At 34.9% G+C, this 15,911-nt stretch overlaps 1 protein-coding gene across 3 annotated transcripts; it reads left to right on the top strand.

Annotated features, from left to right (window-relative positions):
* The first annotated feature begins 265 nt into the window (after positions 1–265).
* On the top strand, positions 266–13,925 carry LOC144042668 (uncharacterized). 3 transcript variants are annotated; one of them, XM_077555542.1, is made up of 11 exons: positions 266–460; positions 559–821; positions 3,884–3,922; positions 4,586–4,624; positions 5,112–5,138; positions 6,729–6,767; positions 6,911–6,979; positions 7,430–7,468; positions 8,737–8,805; positions 9,923–9,980; positions 10,160–13,925. In XM_077555542.1, the coding sequence occupies exons 2-10, from the start codon at positions 575–577 to the stop codon at positions 9,976–9,978; spliced, it is 624 nt and encodes a 207-aa protein (XP_077411668.1). In that variant the 5' UTR covers positions 266–460; positions 559–574; the 3' UTR covers positions 9,979–9,980; positions 10,160–13,925. The 3 variants fall into 3 exon arrangements, with proteins under 3 accessions (XP_077411668.1, XP_077411667.1, XP_077411669.1); XM_077555541.1 differs by lacking the exon at positions 266–460 and having other exon boundaries at positions 484–821; XM_077555543.1 differs by lacking the exons at positions 266–460; positions 3,884–3,922; positions 4,586–4,624; positions 5,112–5,138 and having other exon boundaries at positions 484–821.
* The last annotated feature ends 1,986 nt before the right edge of the window (positions 13,926–15,911 follow it).

The following is a 15,911-nucleotide window of genomic DNA, read 5'->3' as shown; positions in this document are numbered from 1 at the left end:
AATCGCTTGTAGTTTGCACAGAACTTAAGTATCATACCTTCAAGACATAAAAATGTGAACAATAATAATACAACAAATACTGTATATTTCCGTGTGTGTGTGTTGACTATTGAAGTTATTTCCGTGTGTGTGTGTGTGCGTGCGTGCGTGTGTGTACTATTAAGGTTTGTAATTTTGTAATGTCAATTTCCGGGTAGAGAACGAAAGTAAAACTCGACTCCACCTGCCACCTTACATTCAGACTCATTTGCAACAACCAGACACGAGGTCCACAGTACAGAACGCTTTGGAGTTTCAAGCCAGACAAGTTTTTCAAGAAACACAATGGCAGATTCCAAGACTTATTACTCAATCAATAGAGACGCAAGCAAGGGCAGAAGCAAGGATGCCAGAGATGAAGCCAGCGAGTATGCAAATTAGGATGTGTGTGTGTGTGTGTGTTTGTGTGTTGACTATTAAGGTTTGTAATGCCAATTTCCGGGTAGAGAACGAAAGCAAAACTCGACTCCACCTGCCACCCCTTACATTCAGACCTCTCCACTGGCGTGTTCCTCGCAGAATCCCCTGCTAAGAAATGTCCTCCAAAAAGATGGCGATCATGAACTCGCTGGAGACCTTGTCCAGGAAGAATTTGGACAAGTTCCGCTCGGCGCTGGTGGACCGCCGCGGCGACCGTAAGGTGCCACTCAGCAAGGTGGAGAACAAAGACGTCACGGAGATCACCGACGTGCTGGTGTCCACTTTCACTGAGGACGGAGCTCCAGCAGTGATCATCGAACTGCTAAACGACATCCAGTGCCGCAACGAGGCTAAAAAGCTCAGTAAGTGCTGCTTTCGCGTGTGAGTTTGCGCGCGCGCGCGTGTGTGTTTTCTATGGAGGTAAATATGGTGCAAAACTAGCTTGTAAATTTACGCGTAAACTGGTGTGGCTACTATGGCAAGCCCTTTGAGCATTTATTCCATATCCTTGATATCAGACAGTAGTGTTTCTTGCTAGTTCAGTTTTTGTCAGCACTAGTTGGACAATTAGCCACACTGGCTTTGCACTTTGTCATACTAGTTGCACAGAAACTCTGAGACTAGTTGCTCATTTTCAGCAACGTGTTAATTACTCAAACGTGAATTCTTTTCACTAGTGACATGTGTCCTACTGTATGATTTCCTTGCACTAGTTAGGTTGTGAGAGCTGAAACACCCACTAGTTAACTAGTGAAAGACAAAACACTGACAAGTTAACTAGTGAAGGGCTCTTGAAGTCTACATGTTTGAACTAGTGACACACAAATGTTTTACTAGTTAACTAGTGATGCCCCAAATATCCACTAGTTACACTAGTGAGACATTTTGACTGAACTAGTTCAACTAGTGAGGTCCAAAACGTTCACTGGTAAAACTAGTGGATGCCAACATGCTCACTAGTAAACTAGTTACACCCCAAAAATTGAGAGGTGGGGCCGACGTGCGTCCAGGGTTCCTATTGGCTCTGCAGTTAAAATACACCAATCAAGATTCAGATTTTGTCATTATCCCACCCCCTTTAATTGCATGTTTTACACTAGTTTACAAGTTGCCCTAAGGAATTGGAGCTCGTTCACAAGTGAATGCCTATTACGGTTACATGTTAACTAGTGAATGCAGAAACCCAGACTACACAACTACTTGCATCTATTTGTACCTTACAAGCTAACTAGTGAGGCTCAAAATGTTCACTAGTTAACTAGTAAATGCAGAGATATCCTCTAGTTACACAAGTTGGGCTCATTATGATGCCACTTGTTAACTAGTGAAACATGTGTTTTCCTACAAGTAAACTATCTGGGTACAGAGTAAGTACCTAATAAACTAGTGACACAGATTTTCTTATCACTAGTTTACTAGTAGAAGGTATTTTGTCTCACGTGTCGGCCTCAAGACTGAACATGTACACACTTTGACTGTGCAAGTTTCACACAATTGCTCACCAGCTGGCATGTGCACACAACTAGTTAAGCAGTGAAAATAATGCCATTCACTATTTGACATGTTTGCCAGTTACAACACTTCGCAAGTTCACTAGTTGTGCGCACATGTTAACTAGTAAGAATTTTTGTTGAACTAGTATGATGTAAATGACACGCCTATTATACTAGGAACATTACCTAGTGCAACAAAATTCATTACATGTTAGATATTTGTTATACTAGTTGTGTACAGTTGCTTACCAGTGCTACATTAGGGTACACTAGTTAAAAGACACGCCCAACATGTAGGAAAAATGTCTAACGTGTACTGTCAAATCTTGAACAAGTTCATTTCTTGGTCTGACTTGTGAAAGAAAATGCCAATCATTAGTTAACTAGTTAAATAAACATCAGTTTCACTAGTTAACTAGTGACTCAGTCTGGATGTAACTACCTTGCAAGAGAGAAACCAAGTGATTCACTAGTTAACAAGTAGGTATTTCCGCTCTCACTAGTAAGCTAGTGGAGGAAATTAGAGGTAACTAGTTAACATGTTAGAATCATTCACAGTCAACTAGTAAACATGTTAGAGCTTTTGTGCCTTACTCGTTAACTAATAAGACTTTGAGCATGACTTGTTTGGTCCAGTGGGCAACTAGTGCATAAAAAAGCTGACTAGCTGCGAGTTTGGCACTACATGCATGCTTGTATGTGTCACTAGTTAGACTTGTGTCAGCACTAGTGTGATTAAAGTGGCACAAGTTGCAGAAAATGGGTGACATGTCAGTGTTTTTGTACAAGTAGTACGACAAAGCGCGAGTATGGCTGAATGTCCACCTAGTTCTGACGAAGGCTGCACTAGTTCGGAAACACTACTGTCTGATATCAAGGATATGGAATAAATGCTCAAAGGGCTTGCCATAGGCTACTCTTGTTTGTTTGGAATTTCGGACTTGTGCATATTAATGATAAAAAACGGGGCGTCATTTGAGTTCAACCCACTGTCGTTCGCTCAACCAATGAGGTTGAGCTTTAGCCCGCCCAAATCCTCCAGAGCCCGCCCTCTTCCTCTTCAGTACAAATCACGACGCTCTACGAGTACGAATCAGTTTTGCACCATTTGTAGCGAGAGATTTGGTGCAAAAGTCACCTGACTGGACAGCAGCAGAAAAAACACTTGTGACTCCTAGTGGCGACTTCTTTGACTACAAGTTGTCATTTCTACAGGTACAAATCACGACTTTTACAGATACAATTTTAGACTTTTTTCTACAGGTACACATTTTTTTTACAAGTTAGTTTTGCACCATATTTACCTCCTTAGTTTTCGGCTTGGGTCGGGGCGGTGTGGTGAGTGGGTGGTGTTAGCGGTCCAAATAGGTTGCTTATTTGTTTTATTCGTTGGAAAATAAAGTTTGTTCATGCCAAAGTTATTTAAAAAAAAAAAAATAAAAAAAACACTCTATAAAAGACCATTTGTTTAACATATATAAAAATTAGATTAGAAGTGGTAGTATATTTAGAACGGAAATACTACAACAAAAAAAGTAAAATATGATTACAATACACAGATATTTTGTTGCCAAGATCTGTGGTTGCCTAATATTTTTCATAGAATATTTTTAAAATTTAAAATTTCATGGTGTGACATTTTTTTCCAACGCCTTTTCTGTTTGGTAACATTTGTGTTATTAACCTTTTTTTTTTGCCTTGTCGGTTTTTTTTGTTTGTAATTTTTTATATTTAATATTTTATGTTCTTGAAAATATTTTAGTAGCCTAATATTTTCGTATTTTTCAACGATTTAGAATATCTTACAATTTTTTTTAGGATACTTACATTTTTGTATACTGTATTACATACAGATGTAGGATTTTTGCATTTTTGTGTATAGTAGTGGTGTAGAAACGCATATCTGATATATTTTCATTGTGCTTTGGTAGATGACAAGATTGCCAAACTGGAGACATCTACTGACAAAAGTGGGTATATTTGTGTTGTTTTCTTTTTCGTTTGATTTCTTTTATTTGCTTAATAACTTTGATAGCGACATCCTTAATTAGGAGTTTAAAAAACTCAAATTGCACGGTCCAATCTACTAAACTTTAATTGCTATTGTTTCTAGCAATAGCAGCACCAGCAGCAACTGTAACAGACTCAGCTGTAGCTGCAGGTTGCATTGCCTGCTACCAAGGTTAATCATGGATGGATGGATAGATAGATAATATACTGTTAAATAGGCTACATATACAGTACATACATATGCATTGTTAATACCACTAACAATGCATATTTTTTTTAATATATATTTTTTTTCTGTAAGTGTATTTTTTTACTTGTACAGTATTGTCTTAACTTATTTATTTTTTATTATTTCCTATTTTATTTCCTCCATTTTGAACGTTATTGCACAGACTCTGGCTGGATGACATCTGAGTGTACCTATTGTTTTGACAATTGTCAATTAAAAAAATATATATATATATTTAGTCTAATAGTAGCGTATTTTCTCTTTAACAGTTCCTCAACGTTTCTGTATTTCCTCCTAATACATTTAAATATTATTTTCAATTTTTTTTTTACGTTTTTTTTGTAATACCGCTAACAATGCATATTTTTTTCAAGAATTTTTTTTTTTTTCTCAGGCTCAGCTGGAGCTAAAGGTCGCACTGCACACTCCAAAGGTAACTATCAGGATGATCATGCGATTCTTCTTCTTCTTAATATTATTATTATTATTATTAGTGATAGTCTTTTATTTTACTTCTGTTTGTTAATAATGGATAGATAGATAGATAGATAGATAGATAGATAGATAGATAGATAGATAGATAATATACTGTATAATAGGCTACATATACATTACAGTACATACATAGGCTTTCATTACATCAAATTAAAATAAATATTTTGAAATAGTTTTGTATCATTTTCAAATGTTATATTTTATTTTTGTAATATTGTTATCATGTTTTATTCCAATATATATATATTTTTTTTATTAAATAATTTTGTCTAATAGTAGCGTATTTTCTCTTTAACAGTTCCTCAATGTTTCTGTATTTCCTCCTAATATATTTAAATATTATTTTCTAATATTTTTTTTTTTTACGTTTTATTTTGTAATACCACTAACAATGCATATTTTTTTCAATATTTTTTTTTGCTCAGGTGGAAGTAACAATACCTCCAACCAAGGTAACTATCAGGATGACCTTGCAATTCTTCTTCTTCTTAATATTATTATTATCATTAGTGATAGTCTTATATTTTACTTCTGTTTGTTAATCATGGATGGATGGATGGATGGATGGATGGATAGATAGATAGATAGATAGATAGATAGATAGATAGATAGATAGATAGATAGATAGATAGATAGATAGATAATATACTGTATAATAGGCTACATATACAGTACATACATAGGCTTTCATTACATCAAATTAAAAAATATATTTTGAAATAGTTTTGTATCATTTTCAAATGTTATATTTTATTTTTGTAATATTGTTATCATGTTTTCTTCCAATATTTGTCCCCAAATTTTTTTATTAAATTATTTTGTCTAATAGTAGCGTATTTTCTCTTAAACAGTTCATCAACGTTTCTGTATTTCCTCCAAATATATTTAAATATTATTTTCTAATATTTTTTTACGTGTTTTTTTGTAATACCACTAACAATGCATATTTTTTTCAATAATTTTTATTTTTTTTTCTGTTAGTGTATTTTTTTACTTGTATATTGTCTTAACTTATTTATTTTTTCCTAATGTTGTAATATTTCTCCACAATTTTTTTATTTAAAAAAAATGTAATGTAAGTATTCTTTTAGCTCCTTTTTTTTTTGTTAGAACATTTGTGGTAACATTTTGAACGTTATTGCACAGACTCTGGCTGGATGACATCTGAGTGTACCTATTGTTTTGACAATTGTTCCTAATGTTTTGTCCCTTAGAGGAGCACTTTGTGGATAAGCACATGCTTGAGCTGATCAAGCGCGTGTGCAACATAAAAACAATTCTGGACGTCCTTGTATGTGTAAAAAAAAATTGTATCTGTAAAAACAAATTTGTATCTGTAAAAGTCATGATTTGTACCTGTAGAAATGACAACTTGGTTTTTTTCTGGCTAACAAGATAAAGCTAAACGTTTAACCGATTACGTATAGAAACCATGTTGGAATGTTCACGTCTTGGACGTCCTCTTCTTCCAAAATGACGCGTAAACTGGTCTGGCTAATCTTGTTTGTTTGGAATTTCGGACTTGTTAAAGTTAAAGTTATTTAAAAAAAAAAAACACTCTATAAAAGACCATTTGTTTAATATATATAAAAATTATATGAGAAGTGGTAGTATTATTTAGAACTAAAATACTACAACAAAAAAGTAAAATATGACTACAATACACAGATATTTTGTTGCCAAGTTCTGTGGTTGCCTAATATTTTTCATAGAATAGTTTTAAAATATTTTCATGCTGTGACATTTTTTTCCAACGCCTTTTCTGTTTAGTAACATTTGTGTTATTAACCTTTTTTTTTTTGCCTTATAGGTTTTTTTTGTTTGTAATTTTTTATCTAATATTTTTTTGTTTTTGAAAATATTTTAGTAGCCTAATATTTTCGTATTTTTCAACGATTTTGAATATCTTACAATTTTTTTTTTTAGGAGACTTACATTTTTGTATACTGTATTACATACAGATGTAGGATTTCTGCATTTTTGTGTATATCAATAGTGGTGTAGAAACGCATATCTGATATATTTTCATTGTGCTTTGGTAGATGACAAGATTGCCAAACTGAAGTCATCTGCTGCCAAAAGTGGGTATATTTGTGTTGTTTTCTTTTTCGTTTGATTTCTTTTGTTTGCTTAATAACTTTGATAGCAACATCCTTTATTAGGAGTTTAAAAAACTCAAATTGCACGGTACAATCTACTAAACTTTAATTGCTATTGTTTCTAGCAATAGCAGCACCAGCAGCAACTGTAACAGACTCAGCTGTAGCTACAAGTTGCATTGCCTGCTACCAAGGTAACTATCAGGATGACCATGCGATTCTTCTTCTTTTTAATATTATTATTATTATTAGTGATAGTCTTATATTTTACTTCTGTTTGTTAATCATTGATGGATAGATAGATAGATAATATACTGTATAATAGGCTACATATACAGTACATACATAGGCTTTCATTACATCAAATTAAAAGAAATATTTTGAAATAGTTTTGTATCATCTTCAAATGTTATATTTCATTTTTGTAATATTGTTATCATATTTTCTTCCAATATTTTTCAATTGTTTTTTAAATTAAATAATTTTGTCTAATAGTAGCGTATTTTCTCTTTAACAGTTCCTCAATGTTTCTGTATTTCCTCCTAATATATTTAAATATTATTTTCTAATATTTTTTACGTGTTTTTTTTGTAATACCACTAACAATGCATATTTTTTTCAATCATTTTTATTTTTTGTCTCAGGCTCAGCTGTATTTTCAAGTGTCACTGCACACTATCAAGGTAACTATCAGGATGACCATGCGATTCTTCTTCTTTTTAATATTATTATTATTATTAGTGATAGTCTTATATTTTACTTCTGTTTGTTAATCATGTATCAATGGATGGATAGATAGATAGATAGATAGATAGATAGATAGATAGATAGATAATATACTGTATAATAGGCTACATATACAGTATATACATAGGCTTTCATTACATCAAATTAAAATAAATATTTTGAAATAGTTTTGTATCATTTTCAAATGTTATATTTAATGTTTGTAATATTGTTATGTTTTCTTCCAATATTTTTCTTTTTTTTAAATTAAATAATTTTGTCTAATAGTAGCGTATTTTCTCTTTAACAGTTCCTCAACGTTTCTGTATTTCCTCCTAATATATTTAAATATTATTTTCGAATATTTTTTTTACGTTTTTTTTTGTAATACCACTAACAATGCATATTTTTTTCAATAATCTTTATTTTTTTCTGTAAGTGTATTTTTTTACTTGTATATTGTCTTAACTTATTTATTTTTTCCTAATGTTGTAATATTTCTCCACATTTTTTTTATTTAAAAAAATGTAACGTAAGTATTCTTTTAGCTCCTTTTTTTTTTTTTTTTTTTTAACATTTGTGGTAACATTTTGAACGTTATTGCACAGACTCTGGCTGGATGACATCTGAGTGTACCTATTGTTTTGACAATTGTTCCTAATGTTTTGTCCCTCAGAGGAGCACTTAGTGGTTAAGCACATGCTTGAGCTGATCAAGCGCATGTGCAACATAAAAACAATTCTGGACGTCCTTGTATGTGTAAAAAAAAATTGTATCTGTAAAAACAAATTTGTACCTGTAAAAGTCATGATTTGTACCTGTACAAAACATTTTTTTGTAGAGATGGGAAAATGAAGCCTCATGAAGCCTCATGAAGCACTTTTACTATTTTTTTTACTCCTCTAGATGGTGCTCTTGGTTCAAATATAAAGGCTAGTACAATGAAAATGTATTACATTTCCACTGCCCTTTTAAACCAATAGTGCCATCTAGAGGAGTCAAAAAATATCACAAGTGCTTCATGAGGCTTCATTTTCCCATCTCTAATTTTTTGTACAAACTGAAGTCATCTGCTGCCAAAAGTGGGTATATTAGTGTTGTTTTCTTTTTCGTTTGATTTCTTTTGTTTGCTTAATAACTTTGACAGCAACATCCTTAATTAGGAGTTGAAAAAACTCAAATTGCACGGTACAATCTACTAAACTTTAATTGCTATTGTTTCTAGCAGTAGCAGCTTCAGCAGCAACTGAAACAGACTCAGATGGAAATGCAGGTTGCACTCCCTCCTACCAAGGTAACTATCAGGATGACCATGCGATTCTTCTTCTTCTTAATATTATTATTATCATTAGTGATAGTCTTATATTTTACTTCTGTTTGTTAATGATGGATGGATGGATGGATGAATGGATGGGTGGATGGATGGATAGATAGATAGATAGATAGATAATATACTGTATAATAGGCTACATATACAGTACATACATAGGCTTTCATTACATCAAATTAAAAAAAATATTTTGAAATAGTTTTGTATCATTTTCAAATGTTATATTTTATTTTTGTAATATTATCATGTTTTCTTCCAATATATATATTTTTTAATTAAATTATTTTGTCTAATAGTAGCGTATTTTCTCTTTAACAGTTCCTCAACGTTTCTGTATTTCCTCCTAATATATTTAAATGTTATTTTCTAATATTTTTTGTACGTGTTTTTTTGTAACACCGCTAACAATGCATTTTTTTTCTCAATAATCTTTTTTTTTTTTCTGTAAGTGTATTTTTTTACTTGTATATTGTCTTAACTTATTTATTTTTTCCTAATGTTGTAATATTTCTCCACAATTTTTTTATTTAAAAAAAAATGTAATGTAAGTATTCTTTTAGCTCCTTTTTTTTTTAGAACATTTGTGGTAACATTTTGAACGTTATTGCACAGACTCTGGCTGGATGACATCTGAGTGTACCTATTGTTTTGACAATTGTTCCTAATGTTTTGTCCCTCAGAGGAGCACTTTGTGGAAAAGCACATGCTTAGGCTGATCAAGCGCGTGTGCAACATAAAACCAATTCTGGACGTCCTTGTATGTGTAAAATAAAAAATCGTATCTGTAAAAACAAATTTGTACCTGTAAAAGTTTTTGGGGTACAAACTGGTGTGGCTACTCTGTTTGTTTGGAATTGCGGACTTGTACAAATGTACACTTTTTTGTACAGATACAATTTTTTTTACACATCCCCCCAAAAAATTTACATGTACAATTTTTTTTTTATAGGTACAAATCACGACTTTTACAGATACAAATTTAGACTTTGTTCTACAGGCAAAACATTTTTTTACAAGTTAGTTTTGCACCATATTTACCTCCATACTCTTCTGTTTGCTTTTCTTTTCTTGTCCTTCACAGGCAAGAAGAAACGTCGCCGGGAAAAAAAACATTCGCAATCATGCAATTTATACTAAAGGTAGGGCTGTGTAAAAGTGGCACACTTCTGAATATTATCGTTTACAATTGTTAATATTCACAGATCTGCACAATTTGCACTGGCACAGGTTTTCTGTGTCCATGCAGATGCAAATGGTGTGACCTTTTTGTTCATACCTAGAAATTAGACACTCGTTCATTTTCATTTCATTTGATTAGTTTAACAGGGACAATGCAATCAGACCCTTGGGAACGAGAGAAGGAGCGTCCGGTAGGCTGCCAGATGTACGAGATGGCGGCAAGTGGACCGTTTGCTCGTCTGGCAAGACGTTTGTCCTCTCGTCTGGCCGAGCACACTCCATCGCTTCAAGAACACTCGGAAAACAAACACGTTTGCATACAAAGTACCGTAGATGAAGTCCAAATGAAAAAGAGTGGCGCATGAGCCAATGAAAACCCTCAATTAACAGACTTTGCGCAATAAAAAGCCAAAGAACAAAAATGTGAGCTTTAAAAATGGACAGTGAGGGGGCCAATTCTTTGGGGGAAGTTTCCAATTTCAAATCACCTTCTCGTTTGAAGTCGGAGACTCAACAGACGTGAGCCTTACAAGGGACAAACATCACTGCCGTGGAAATTCAATACCACGTTCATGTTCATGCAACAAAAGCTTGGGTCAGATTTTCAAGTTAATTGCCTCAAAGTCACTTTTGTTTTTGTCCAGCGGTTGCGATCAGCGAGGGGAGAGGGTGGAGGAAAGACGGAGGGAGGTTCGAAAAATTGCTGCCAGTGTATACTAGTTAGCCCCAAGGACAACTTAAAACCCCTGGGCGTTATTTGTCCATTTTCTGGCTTTTTTCTGTTTTTCATCAAAGAAAAAGCATGTGAAAAAAATACACTAAGGACCTGACATTTTACCAGGATTGTTTAAAAATGTAGAAGTCCAAATTGGCGCCATGCTGTAATTTATAACTATTACCAAACAGGAGGGAGAGATTCACACGAAGTTGTTGTAATAATGCCCGATTTTGGCTCATTGACACCCATTATAAATCACAGTTTTTGATATGCTGTAAACCTGATGTGTTATAATGCATTTTCCGTGATTACTGATGCAATCGCTTCTTTGACGAGTCATAAACATGAAAATAGAGGAATTTGTGTGGTTAGAGTGTTAACACAAAAATCCACTATGTGGCGCCAAAGGCTAATAAATGAATACAAAATGCATGCATAAAAAAATTCAAAATGACTAAGTTATCTCACTTCAAAGGAAATGCCGGATTTTGGCAAAATTACAAGAGTTTTGTGCTATTCGGAAAACTGCCATTGTGTGAAAACTGGGCATGCAGAAAAATTCTATTGTTATGACTTATGCACTTATTCAAGCCTCTAAATATGTCATATGAAATATTCAAATTAGTCTTTTATTTTATATATATATACAGCATAGTTAGTCTTGCTATTAGCATAATACTGCTATTATTGTCCACAGGGGACATTAAACAAATAAAATAAAATAAAAACTATATATGTATAGATAGGTCTGATGCCACTGAACATTTTGAGTGGTTGAAAGTGAAAAAAATATTCATAAATAAGGAAGTTATCTCACTTCAAAGGAAATGCCAGATTTTGGCTAAATTACAAGAGTTTTGTGCTATTCAGAAAAATGCCATTGTGAAAAACTGGGCATGCATAAAAAAATTATACTGTTATGACTTATGGACTTATTCAAGCCTATAAATATGTCATATGAAATATTCAAATTAAACCTTTATTTTTTCCTTTATACAGCATAGTTAATTTTGCTGTTAGCATAATACTGCTATTATTGTCCATAGAGGGCATTAAGAAAAACTTTTTTTTAAAACTATATATGAATAGATAGGTCTGATGCCAGTGAACATTTTGAGCGGTTGAAAGTGAGAAAAATATTCATAAATGACTAAGTTATCACACTTCGAAGGAAATGCCAGATTTTGGCAAAAATTACAAGAATTTAATCAAACTATAATAACGCCCAGGGGTTAAGTGGCACACGGGTTAAAAAAAAAAAAAAGCTCACTATTCATGGGACATTGTGACTTAACAAGATCAACTTAACAAGTTCTGTATGATTGCTAAAAATAAACAGGTTAATGTTCGTCGATCAGGCGTAGTCAAGATGATCTTTTTCGTATTGTTACAAAAATGCGCAAGCACTCGCCGATGTCGGTGATGACCGGCCGATGAAATAACAGATTTTTGATCCTACTCAGATCCTGATCATGTACAATGTTACATCATCACAAGTATAACGTTGATGTTCAGTTTTGTGGATGATCTTGCCTCTAGAGCCGCCGGGTCTGCAACCGGCGGCTCTGGAGACACTTTTGGCTCTTTACTCCCTCTCCTGTGGATCTCCAAAGAAATCCGTGGAAATTTATTTTTGGGGGGATAAACTATATATATTTTTAAATGAATGAATGGTTTAGATTAAAAAAATGAATGATTAAATATTCAAAAAATGTCAGTAGATGAAAACGTAGTTAAAAAAAAAAGAAAAACTAAAAATGTCCAAAAAGTGACCATTAAAATATCCAGAAAAGAGGAAAAGCAGAAAATGACCATACCATTGAATGAAATGGCCCCAAATGTCAAAGAATAAAAAAAAGGCAGAGAAGAATTGCCAAGTAAGAAATGTTCTTTTTAAAAGGCAGAAAAGAATGCATTTAAAATGTAACTCTAAAATGTCCAAAAACAAAAGAAGAAATCCCGAAAATGAGCATCACATTTTCACAAACTAAAAACAACAAACAAACAGAAAATTGATAGCAAAAAAAATCCAAAAGCGGAAGACAAAAGGTAGAAGAAGATCCATCTCAAATGATTAGATGCTGCATATTTTCAATCATGGTGCCGCTCTAATGAGCTTATCAGACTAATCAGACTAATACACGATTCATTTATCATCATGTTGAAATTGTATTGCGGCTCGAGACAGATTTGTTTTGTTTTGGAGTTGCCCTAAAATGTCTCTTTTGACAATAAAGGTTGCTGACCTTGACCTGAGTGAGGCCGTCCACACTTTTCAATTGATTGAAGGCTCCAGCTGTGTTTTTGGCTTTGGCAACGGAAAGAACTGAACCCCAGCTGACAAAATCTCAGGAGACCTCGGGTTCGACCGACGTAATCCACGGACACGCCGCTTCCCGGTTTTGCTCGTTGGAACTTTTTCTGGTGACGGAGCTCGAGTGTTTGGGGGCGTGGCTTGCAAACGGTCAAATGACGGAAAGGGCTTTGGGATCATTCTCCATTTCGCAGGAAGCGGAATTTGACCACATTTGGGACAACCCTGACTTGGATCCACTTTGATACTTAATTCTGATTCCTCTTTTTTGCAAAATTTTCTAAAATTATATTTGTTCCTTTTTGAACATTTATTGAAAAAAGATGAATAATACAAAGATCAGGCAATGCGATTGACATGTTTTACAAAAAATATGCAAGAATGAAACCTACAGGATGTCATGTTTATTTTCAGTCTTGTTTACTCCCTGTCATGTTTTCCTTGTGTTTTCCCCTTGTCTTGTCATTTCCTGTTTTATTGTGAAAAGTCTGACTCCTCTCGTTTCTGGTCACTTGCCCTTCCTCATGTGGTGTCTGTGTCAACCCTGATTGTGTCCACCTTTCCCCATTACCCTCATGTGTCATCCAATCAGTGCCCTCAGCCAGGTGTGTCTTGTCATGTCATTAGTGTTGGTGTATTTAGTCGGTTGTCTCCCCCCCTGTCTGTGTCGGTTCATTTTTGCTGTTGCAACTGTCGTAAGTCTTTCGCCACGTCACGCTGACCTCTTCGCCTGATCAGGATCCATGTCATGTTGTTAGTCTCGCCTTAGTTGTTTTGTCATGTTTAGCTTCATGTTTTGTTAGTTCAGTTTATTTTGTATTTTGAAGTTAGTTTTTTTTTTGATTAGATATTAAAACTTCTTTTTGGACTGCACCTCTGCCTCCTTGCCCTGCCTTCCCGCATCTGGGTCCTAAAGCCCCCATCTTTCTGACACAGGAGAATTAAAATTAATTAATTGGTGGGTTATTTTTTTCAAAAAATATTTCTGCATGAATGGCAATCATTGATGAACATTTCTTATTTGTCATCAATTTAAGAGACTTAAATGAAGTGTCCATCTCAATCAAAAATAATTTCAATTAAGGTCTTGAATTTTGAAATTAACATTTTCCAAACAAAACATACAGGTTAACATTAGTAGAAAATATTTTGCTCTTACTCTCAAAATGGATATTTTAATATTCATTTTTAAATACAATCTTGTGTTTTGATTTACACATGAAATCCTTTTCATATTCTAACTTACCTTCTCTGATTTGACATTAAGCACAAAAAAAAATGGGCGTACTGATGCTGCATTGTTGACAAAGATTGTCATTTTGAAGATATTTCCCAAATAATAAGATCATAGGAAAGATGTAAACATCTACATTTCCATGTTTTGAAATGCGGCTTTGCCATTCGTGAGCGCAAATGCAGTCAAAGCTGTGAAAATATGGATCGCCAATTGTGAGAGAATGCGGAAGACGTACCGGGCGTGGCTCAGACGGCGGCGTCCATGCGGAAGCTGATGTTGGACTTGCGCTTGAGTTTGGCGTGCAGAAAGAGGATGCCGACAGGGGCGGGGTCCTCTACTCTAAACTCAATCTAAGTACATCTAAACTCAAATTCAAAAACAATCTCGTCAAATAAAAACAAAAATGCTTGCGTATGTGTGGTGAGGACATGTGCGAATTGAAAAAACAAGTTAAACTGTCAGCGCAAGATATGAAGTGTAAAATGACAACAATACTTTTTTTGACCACAGACAATGCTTCAACAAGTAAACGAGTGGAGCTGCCGGTTAGCAGACTTGCTTGTATGACGGGACTGTCAATGGACCCTTATTCCGAAGTCAGAGGGCAGCCATCTTACATTGCCATTTTTACTGACAACTGATGTTATTTATTTATTTGAGCTGAAAACACTTATCAGTGGGGTGGGGGTGTGGAGGGGGGGGGGGGTAATATACGTTAGGAGGCCTTAATGAGTGGCACTGGCAACGTAAGATGGCCGCAAGTGGCTTCGCTTCTCCCAAGGTGTGTGCTGTACCTTGTTGTCGGCCCTGATGGTGACCTTGAGGAGGGGCAGGAATCTTTCCACCTCTAAGTTCCACTCAGCCACGTCCACCGTGGAGCGCAGGATGTCATCAGGCTTGGACGCCGCCACCGCCGCCGCTTCCTGAGGGAGGAACGTGAGTCGCCCGGTTCAAACCTCCTGAACGGAGACGCCGCACAAATGACTGGTGCTGATGCCTCACTTTCAGCGTGCTCTGCAGGGTCAGCGTCTCCAAGTCCACCAGGTTCTCCTCATCTTCATCGTCCTCCTGCTGGACACATGCAAACGTCCAACATGAGGAATCAGGAAGAAGCTTGTGGAGGAAGACGAGGATGATGAGGAGACGACGTACGGCGACATGGTCCGTATCGTTGAGCGAGAGTTCTGCGTGGTCGTGTCACGGATTCTTCTTCGTTGGTTTCCGTTGGGTAGTTTGGTCTGAAATGAACGACATGGCGACAGTCATGTGAACTCGCGCATATCAACTCAAACAACATGTAACACTGACATGCAAACCCATAAAATGTATTTGATTATTTTAATCATTGATTAATCTGTCAATTAATTCGATTTGATTAAAAGTAATAATTTAAACTGTAGAATCGATTTGAAAATTCTGCTACTGGTCTATAAATCACTGACTGGTTTGGGTCCTGAATATATTCAAGAAATGCTGATTGAATACAAACCCAGCAGGGCTCTGAGATCTAAAGACTTGGGCCAACTAGTGGAACACAGAGTTTGAAGTAAACATGGTGAAGCGGCATTTAATGTTTATGCTGCACACAAATTGAATAAGAACAGAAGTGAAGTAAGCAAATG

The sequence above is a fragment of the Vanacampus margaritifer genome, chromosome 2 (genome assembly GCF_051991255.1).
Source record: "Vanacampus margaritifer isolate UIUO_Vmar chromosome 2, RoL_Vmar_1.0, whole genome shotgun sequence".
In the NCBI taxonomy this organism is placed as follows: domain Eukaryota; kingdom Metazoa; phylum Chordata; class Actinopteri; order Syngnathiformes; family Syngnathidae; genus Vanacampus; species Vanacampus margaritifer.
This window is presented reverse-complemented; position numbering and strand designations above follow the sequence as displayed.

Excerpts from the sequence above, each read along its gene's own strand:
- LOC144042668 (XM_077555542.1), top strand. The coding sequence starts at position 575 with ATGTCCTCCAAAAAGATGGCGATCATGAACTCGCTGGAGACCTTGTCC. Across the intron at positions 822-3,883 it reads CAACGAGGCTAAAAAGCTCA|ATGACAAGATTGCCAAACTG; the intron begins GTAAGTGCTGCT and ends GTGCTTTGGTAG. Across the intron at positions 7,469-8,736 it reads TGTCACTGCACACTATCAAG|CAGTAGCAGCTTCAGCAGCA; the intron begins GTAACTATCAGG and ends TATTGTTTCTAG.